Below are 9173 nucleotides of genomic sequence, written 5' to 3'. Positions count from 1 at the left end.
CATGACCTCCCCTGGGCTCCCTCTCTAGGGGGTGGAATCAGGAAGGGGTGGACACAGGGCTGCTCCAGAGGGCCCCTGATTGCATGTGTGTGGCTCCTTTCCAACAGGGAGACTGGCTGCTGGCTGTCCTCTTACTGCTGGGCCTGTCCCTTCCAATCAGTGCCCAGGGCTCTGTGAGTGAGGGTGGGGTCTGCATTTAGGTTCCTCTCCTGTGAGGTTTAGCTGAGTTTTCTGGCTCCAGAGGGATGTTGTGTGACCTTTGCCCTGCTACAGGTCCAGTACACCAGGAAAGACATCTACACATTTGCTAATGTTTATGGAAACACTTGCAATTCATGATACAATCACACAGGGAAAAATATAAGAAAAGATTTAGTATTTCATTTTATTCCTCTATGTATAAAACCAATTCAAATTGTCACTGGATTAGTAGGTTTGAAACTTTTCTGAGTGTACTGAGTACAATCTTAGTACTATATTCTTGAAACATAACATACATTTTTGATTAAAATTAATTCACTCTGATTTTTAAAAAATCTACTTGTCAGGAGCACCTTGCTTTGCTGGTGTCTGTGAGTGGCTGGAGATGGTGGTGAGCGGCCTGTTTGCATTTCTTGGAAGAAGATCTTTTATTCTGTGACTCAACCCAGGTCTCTGCCTTCCTTAGAGACTGAGGCTCATCCTTCAGTTTCCCTGATTCTGGAAGAGCAGTGGGATTGAATGGAGCAGGGGGTGAGATAGTGGAAAGAGGGCACAGGGAGGAGGCCTGGGGACAGTGACAATGACAGGAGAGGAGGGAGGGATGCAGGAGGTGGGAGAGAAAGGGAGGCTGTGAGAAGGAAAGGGAGGGACGGAGCTGGGCGCCCTGGGGGGAGCAGGGAACCCAGAGGGGGCTCTGAGCAGAGGGGAAGGCAAGGCCCAGGGGAGAGGGGAGGAGGGGGAGGCCGATGGGGCACTAGGCAGGGGAGGAAGCTGTCACCTGGAGAATGGCCCGAAGCCTCCCACTCAGGGCTTGGCTGTGCTCATCTAGTCCATCCCAGGGCTGGAAGGGACGTCCCTGGCGGTCCACAAAGGTGTCCCAGCAGTACTTAAATTCTGAAAAGGGATAGGGGAGATAAGTCACGCTCCGGCTGTGGGGACCGGGTGGCACCAAGAGCCCGTGACTCTCAGGACAGACTTCCCACATCCTGGTTTCGGTCCCTCCTGTCCCTCTCCCTCCCCGAGGGACTGAGCTCCTTCATCAGGCACTTCCTTCCCATTGGAATCTGGGCCAGCGCAGTTCTCATTCTTTCGGGAAGCCCCAAGTTCTGCTTCCACTTCCAGCCACCCTCCCTGCCCTCCCTGGGGCCACATCTCCTGGTCTGGCCTCTCTCTTCCCGTCGACCCCAAAGTCAGGTCCAGAGTGCAGCCATCGCCTCTGCAGGCAGCGGACCCTTTCCCTCAGGGATGCCGACCCTCCCCACTTTCTAGTTACTTCCCAGGGCCCCCTCCTGCCCCAGCCGACCCCACCCCACTCCAGGCCTCCATTCTCACCACTGTAGTTCATCATTGCAATTTCGGCCCCAGCCGTGTGCAGGGCACGCAGCCCCTCCTGACCTCTTCCTTGATCATCATAGATGCGGGCAGCGAAGATGCGCAAGCTCACGTGTTTGTTATTTGAAATGAATGTAGCCATTTCCTGGGCACAGCTGAAGCAGGGGCTCCAGGAGGTGAAGCAGGTAACCCTGTATTGCTGGCCATCCAGCTTCCAAAAGGGAATTAGGTCCAGGAAGCACAGCTCTGCATGGCGGCCTTTAGGGAAACCATGTTTATTTGGAGCCTAGAAAAGAAAGCAAGCCGTGAGGTTATTTATTTATTTATTTATTTATTATTATTATTTTTTTGGACAGAGTTTCACTCTTGTTGCCCAGGCTCGAGTGCACGAGTAGCTGGGATTACAGGCGTGCACCACCACACCAGGCTAATTTTGTATTTTTAGTAGAAAGAGGGTTTCTCTCCCCATCGTGGGCAAAGGATATGAAGCAGAATTTTCAAAAGAAACATTTCATACAGCCAACAGACCCATGAAAAAATGCTCATCATCACTGGGCCATCAGAGAAATGGCAAATCAAAACCACAATGCAGATACCATCTCAACACCAGTTAGAATGGCATCATTAAAAATCAGGAACACAGGTGCTGGAGAGGATGTGGAGAAATAAGGAACACTTTTCACTGTTGGTAGGATTTGTAACTAGTTTTCAACCATTATGGAAAACAGTATGGCGATTCCTCAAGAATCTAGAACTAGATGTACACATATGCCAGCCCATCCCCACTACTGGTATATACCCAAAGGATATAAATCATGCTGCTATAAACACATGCACACATATGTTTTATTGCGCACTATTCACGCTAGCAAAGTCTTGGAATCAACCCAAATGTCCATCTGTGACAGACTGGATTAAGAAATGTGGCACTATACACCATGGGACTATTATGCAGCCATAAAAAAGGATGAGTTTGACGTTTTTTTGTAGAACATAGGATGACAGCTGGAAACCATCATTCGTAGCAAACTATCAGCAAGAACAGAAAACCAAACACCACATGTTCTCACTCATAGGGTGGGAACTGAACAATGACATCACTTGGACTCGGGAAGGGGAACATCAACACATCGGGGCCTATCATGGGGAGGGGGGGGGGGGAGGGATTGCATTGGGAGTTATACCTGATATAATGACGAATTGATGGGTGCTGACGAGTTGATGGGTGCAGCACACCAACATGGCAAAGTATACATATGTAACAAACCTGCAGTTATGCCATGTACCCTAGAACTTAAAGTATAATTAAAAAAAATAAATAAATAAATTAAAAGAAAAGAAAGAAGGGGGTTTCTTCATGTTGTCAGGCTGGTCTCGAACTCCCGACCTCTAGGTGGAATCGGCCCTCCTCAGCCTCCCCAAAGTGCTGGGAGTACAGGTGTGAGCCACCATGCCCGGCCAAGGTAATTTTAGTGAGCAGGGAGGGACAGCCTGGATCAGGTGAGGCTGGGTGCGGGGAGCCTCCAGCACAAAATTAGCAGGGGGCGCCAAACCCCAATTTTCTTTGTCTTTCTTTTTCTTTCCTTTCCTTTCCAACAGAGTCTGGTTTTGTCACTCAGGCTGGAGTACAGTGGCAGAATCTTGGCTCACCGTAACCTCCACCTCCCAGGTTCAAGCGGTTCTCGTGCCTCAGCTTCCTCAGTAGCTGGGACTACAGGCATGTGCCACCACGCCTGGCTAATTTTTGTATTTTTAGTAGAGACGAGGTTTCACCATGTTGGCCAGGCTCGTCTCGAATTCCTGACTTCAAGTGATCTGCCCACCTCAGCCTCCCAAAGTGCTGGGATTACAAGCGTGAGCCACCACACCTGACCTGATTTTTTAACGATAATCCGTTAAATAATGTAATTTTCCATTACGATGGGATTTCTCTGATACTGAGTATTTGGAACATCCTCTCATTTTGCACCTGAGATCAGTGCCTTCAGGACCCTCACTCCGCCCCAGGCCTGCAGAGAGGGGACTATAGAGCTGGGGGAGGCAAGACAGATGCCACTGAGCTGTGTGCTTCCTTCATGGGGAGACTGACCTCCCTATCCATCAATTCCCCTCGCCCCACCCCTTCTGTGGCCCATAATTCTAGAAGCTTCCGCATTGTGCTTTAGCCTGTATTAAGCCCAAGAGCGACAGACTGAGGCCAGAGGACTCCCTTTGCAGGGAGAAGTGGGGATGAGGGGCCCCCAGCAGGACTAACCCCACATTGGGAAGGGCCCCAGTCATGGGGAGATTGTCCTTGTTGAACAATGAATGATGGTGTTTTGTCCAAATTTCAACTGGGAACTAGTCAAGCCAAGGAGTCCAGTGCAGAGAGGACTCGGAGTAGAATGGATGACACCAAATGTGCTGAGAAGAGGCTGTGGGGTCATTCCTGGGGGAGTCCCGTCCCACTGGTTAGGCAGTGATGGGAACTGGCGCCTTTGAAAGTGGCTTCCAAGCAGTGGGTGTGGGCCCAGCAGGGCCCACATTGAGCTCATAGAGCCCAGAGGAACCCCGTTTCCAGCACCAGAGCCAAGCAGAATTCGATCTCTCCAGCCAGGGGCTGTGCTGGGCAAAGGCCAGGGAAGAACGTCCCACGGGTTCAGGGCCCCTCAGCCTGGCCTGGCCCAGCTCCTCTTCAAACGCTGACCATCCCTGCATCCTGACTTTGGGGCCTGTTCTAGCCTTGCTGTGGGCTCCATCCTGGTCAGGACAGAATCCCTGGTGGGCCTCTCCTGCCTCAGTCTCTCTTCCCACAGGATGAAGCCCAGGAGCAGGCACTGGGGAATCTTGGCCTTGTGAGGTCGGGTAGCCCCCGATCCTCAAATCCCACAGTTCCGAATCATTCCTGGTGAGAGATGCGTCTGTGAGGGGATCCTGGGAGGGTCCTCAGAAAGCACTTTGCCTTTGACCCCACTTGGCCCTGGTGCAGACCCTTTTCCTCTGCCCCGACCCTCTCAGAGCACAGCAGGAGTGGGGATGACTGAGCCCTGGGCCTGGGGGTGACTCTGGACTAGTGGTGTCAGCCCCTGAGACATGTGGCTGGTTAGGCATGTGGGGCTGGAAGCCGCCAATCCTGGAGAGTTACTGAAGCCAAAGTCTGCCCCAACCCCAGGGCCAAGCAGTAGCAGCTACAGGAAGCACAGGTGACAGACACTCTGCGGGACACCACAGGTACCACCCAGAACCTTCTGCCCATGCATGTCCCTGGATTGGGAGAGCCCTGCCTGGATGCGGGTGGCTGGGTTGGTCACCTGGTTGTGTAGAAAGCCCCTGTGCTCGTCCATCGGGACCCAGGTGCCATTGTCCAGGCGCTCCACCTTGTAACACAGGTAAGACTCATGCTGTCCACTGACCCAAGGTTCATTGTTAAAGTTGAGAGTGAACGTGTCTGGATCCATCAAATGTCTGTGGACAGTGAGGGGAAAAGCCCAGAGGAGTAAGAGCCCTCCTGGTCTGCCCTGCCTCCCCCTCCCTCTCCACGCGTCCTCCCTTTCACCCCACCCTCCTTCCCCTTGCTCCCCACATCCCTTAGCACCTGTCAGAAGGGGCTCCCGCTCACTTGCTGGAGCCTCCACACCTCCCCCTCTGACCCCTTCTGGGGCTCACTGGGAGATCGCTGCAGCCCTGGGGCCTGTCTAGGCCTTGTCAGGGCCTCCTCAGGTTCAGCTCAGTGTGCTCAGGCCCTCTCCCTGGGGTACAGCTGGGTCTTCTTCCCTGGCCTCACAATACACCCCAGTCCTGGCTCTGCACCCTGTCAGTCCCTGTTGGAGGTGGACCCACCGGGGCTTCCCTCCTGCCTACACCTAGCATCAGGGCAGAGACGCTCCTGAGCGGGACCAGCGGGGAGAAGAGCCTGCCAGGGACTTTTTTTTTTTTTTTAAATCACAGGATTTGCTTCTGCTGCCAAAGATAATACCTGTCCTTACAAAACCACAAATTATAAAGGTAAAAGTGAATTATTAGCACCCAGTGCAGAGGCATTTCCAAATCAGAAACACCAGGTCTTCACCCCGGGCTGGACAGAGGGGAGGATGTGACCTTTGATAGGACTCTGCAGAGCGCAGCCTGGAACTGGGAAGGGTCTGGCTGGGGAAGCCACAGGCATCAGCTGAGGGGTCATGTTGGGACCCCAAAGAGGCCCAGAGAGAGGCTGAGAAGAGGAGCAGCCCAGGAGTGGTGGGGCAGGGGAGCCTATCGGGTGGCTAAGGAGGGACACAGGAGAGTTGGGTGCAGGAGGAATGGGGTGGGTGAAGCACGCAGCAAGGTCTGGGTGGAGGGGCCATGAGAGTCAGGTCAGGGACTCCCCTGGGAGACAGACACACAGGACAGGAACCCCTGCATCCCCCACCCAGGCCTGCCCACAATGACTGCAGCTTGTTGCCGTGGACTTCATTGTTTCTCCCCATAATCAATGTATTGAAGCCCTAACCCCCACTCCCTCAAAGGGTGGCTGTATTTGGAAACAGGTCCTTTCTTTCTTGTTTGGTTGTTTGAGAAGCTGTTTTGCTCTTTTGCCCGGGTTGGAGGGCAGTGGCATAGTCTGGGCTCCCCGTAACCTCCACCTCCCGGGTTCAAGCGATTCTCCTGCTTCAGCCTCCCAAGTAGCTGGGATTATAGGCCAACACCACTCCCGGCTAATTTTTGTATTTTTGACGGAGATGGGGTTTTGCCACATTGGCCAGGCTGGTGTCGAACTCCTGACCTTAGGTGATCCACCCGCCTCAGCCTCCCAAAGTGCTGGGATTACAGGCGTGAGCCTCTGCACCTGGCCTGGAGACAGATCCTTTCATCAGATGATTAATTTAATGAGGCCTTCAGTGCGGGCCCAAATTCACCTGGCTGGGGTCCATAAATGAGGAGGACATTTAGAGGCAGAGAGACCCCGGGAGTCCAAGTGCACAGAGGAAAGGCCAGAGAGGACAGGGCCGGAAGGGATCCCCTGCCAGCCAGGAGGAGCGGCCGCAGAGGACACAGCCCCGCCCACCCCTCCACCCTGGACTTGCAGCCTCCAGATCTGTGAGAAAATAAATGCCTGCCCTGTAGGCACCCGGCCTGGGCCATCTTCTACGGCAGTGGAAGCCTGAAGCTCTGTTTCCACGGAGGCAGCTCCTTCTCAGGGGCTCAGGTCAGCCTTGAAGGATGTTACTCAAAGCTTCTAACTGTCGGGCTTGTGAATATTCATACCCACTTACTACGTCCAGTTTTATGACAAATATGGTTATGCCAGGGAGATGGAAGGAGCCAGGCTGGGGATCCCAGGCTGTGGGGAGGGCGGCCTCGGGGATGGATGGAGGTTGCTCTGGAGGCAGAAGGGGCCTCTCACTCACAGGAGGGGCCCAGGAAAGGAGGGGGGAAGGCAGGGAGGTGGAGGGAGCATGAGGAGTTGGGGTGAGGTGTTGTGACCATGAGGGCAGGCAGGGGGGCAGGAGGGAGGGCGGGAGGGCCTGCCCAGGAGAGGACCTGGTCTGGGACAGAGGGGAGGCCTCAAGAGGATAAGCAGGAGGTGAGAGGAGAGAGGCGATGAGCCTGGAGGGAGACCCTCACCTGAGAAGCTCCCCCAGTATGGTGTGCAGTAATGTATAATGTTTAGGCAGATTCTCCCGAGGCTTAAATGGCTTTTTTGGGCGGTACACGAACTTGTCCCAACAGTGCTGAAATTCTGAGAAAAAGAAGAGAGGACGCAGTCAGGCCCACCTGGCCTCTCTTCTGTGACCTTGGGGCCCTCCCCTCCCAGACAGACTCTGGATACTAGTTACAGTCAGTGCCAGACCCAACCCCACAGGCTCCCCTGGGACACGTGGCCTTTGCAGGCATCACAGCAGATCCACAGGTATGTGTGGGAGTCACCCATCACAGAGCGTCACTCAGTCTCTCCCACACCTCTGAGCCTCCCACTTCTCACCGTCATAATTCATGATCTTCATGGTGGCGTGCGGACCGCCTCTTTTCTGACATAGGCTGCGAAGCGCCTCCTGGTAATCTGGTTTCCAGAAGAAGTAGAGGCGGGCAACAAAGATGGTCAGGGTAACCTTTGGGTCCTCGGCCAGGAACGTGGCCACACTGTTTGCACACCTTGCACAGGGGCTCCAGGATACGTACCAGGTGACCTCGTACTCCTGGTCATGATGCAGCTGCCTCCACTTGTGGAACCAGTGGAGGAATCTCATCTCTGGGTGGTCCTCACAGGACTTATCCTTGGCGCACACCTGGGAGAGGAGCAGGGGGCAGGGGAAGCTCTGAGAGGGGGAGCAGGAGGAGAGCAGGGGTGATGCAGGGGGAGGAGGGGCCAGGACAGGAGTCCAGGGGATCTTGCCACTGAAGCTCCTTTCCTCCATTCCCCTGTTTGGTTTGAGTGATTGTCTGCTCCAAAGCTAATATTAATTGCTATGGTAATGGCCTTAAGAGGTGGCACCTACAAGCAGCTGTGAGGCTGTGGGGACTGCACCTTTGTGGGTGCCACTGCTGTGGTTATTCAAGGGCGACTTTAGCCCCACTTTCTGTCTCTTGCCCTCTAGCTGGAGGGGCAGCCAGTCAGACTAAACTCCTGCTTCCTCTTGTCCCAGTGTCATGGAGCAGCAGTGACTCGACATCCCAGGCCACTCTGTCTAGAGCATCCCCGACCTTCTGGCAACAACCTTCACCCCCACGTGACTGTGCAGCTCGCAGGCTCTGGAAAGTCGCTGGTGCCTTGACAGTGGACTTCCCAGCGTCCAGAACTCGAGCCAGCACATTTCTATTCATTGTGAATGTCCCCGTCTCAGTCCTGCTGTTGAAGCAACACAAGGTGCACCAAGACACGTGCTTCCCTTCGTTTGGGAGTTTTCCCAGCCCTGTTCACGGCCTCCTGCGTGAATTCTGGCATCCATTCTCCCAGGCATCCATTCAGCAGGCATCCTCAGCCCCTGCTGTGGCCTGGCCCTCTGGGGTCTGCCTTATTCCCTGTCTGCGGTCAGCTGGGGAGGCCACTGGACCTTCACTGTCCATTTCAGGGGGGTCGGGCACTGGCCAAGGGGGCTACTGAGCACTTGAAATGGGGCTCTGATGAGAGACCTGAGCACCTGAAAAATACACCGCTCATTTCTCTTTTTTTTTTTTGAGACGGAGTTTCACTCTTGTAGCCCAGGCTGGAGTACAACGATGCAATCTCGGCTTACTACAACCTCTGCCTCATGGGATCAAGCGATTCTCCTGCCTCAGCCTCCCGAGTAGCTGCGAATACAGGTGACTGCCACCACGCCTAGCTAATTTTTTTGTATTTTAGTAGAGACGAGATTTCACCATGTTGCCCAGGCCGGTTTCGAATATCTAACCTCAGGTGATCCACCCGCCTTGGCCTCCCAAAGTGCTGGGATTACAGGTGCGAGCCATCCACCGTACGTGACCCACACAGCTCATTTCAAAGACTCAGTGTGACAAGAAAAAGAAACTTCATTATCTTGTCAAGAATTTTATGTTAATTAATGTTGAAGTAATATGTTAGCTACACTGGATTAAACAAAATATTAAAATTAGGCAGAGTACGGTTGCTCACACCTGTAATCCCAACATTTTGGGAGGCCGAGTCAGGTGGATCACCTGAGGTTAGGAGTTCGAGACCAGCC

General features: G+C 53.8%; 1 protein-coding gene across 3 annotated transcripts in view; it reads right to left on the bottom strand.

The window, feature by feature from the left end:
* Nucleotides 1–366: 366 nt before the first annotated feature.
* Nucleotides 367–9173, bottom strand: part of LOC108520475 (DNA dC->dU-editing enzyme APOBEC-3G) — an 11974-nt gene continuing 3167 nt past the window's right edge. For 2 of the 3 annotated variants that reach the window (XM_017859881.1, XM_017859880.1), the window contains 6 exons: nucleotides 7475–7778; nucleotides 7117–7231; nucleotides 4824–4977; nucleotides 1534–1819; nucleotides 980–1095; nucleotides 367–699 (listed from right to left, as the gene is read on the bottom strand). In XM_017859881.1, coding sequence (XP_017715370.1) covers nucleotides 685–699; nucleotides 980–1095; nucleotides 1534–1819; nucleotides 4824–4977; nucleotides 7117–7231; nucleotides 7475–7739 — 951 coding nt within the window. In that variant the 5' untranslated portion in view covers nucleotides 7740–7778 and the 3' untranslated portion in view covers nucleotides 367–684. Of the gene's footprint in view, nucleotides 700–979; nucleotides 1096–1533; nucleotides 1820–4823; nucleotides 4978–5107; nucleotides 5890–7116; nucleotides 7232–7474; nucleotides 7779–9173 lie in introns of those variants that run through there. The other variant, XM_017859882.1, reaches the window with a different exon arrangement.

The sequence above is a fragment of the Rhinopithecus bieti genome, unplaced genomic scaffold, assembly GCF_001698545.2.
Source record: "Rhinopithecus bieti isolate Rb0 unplaced genomic scaffold, ASM169854v2 scaffold_51734, whole genome shotgun sequence".
In the NCBI taxonomy this organism is placed as follows: domain Eukaryota; kingdom Metazoa; phylum Chordata; class Mammalia; order Primates; family Cercopithecidae; genus Rhinopithecus; species Rhinopithecus bieti.
This window is presented reverse-complemented; position numbering and strand designations above follow the sequence as displayed.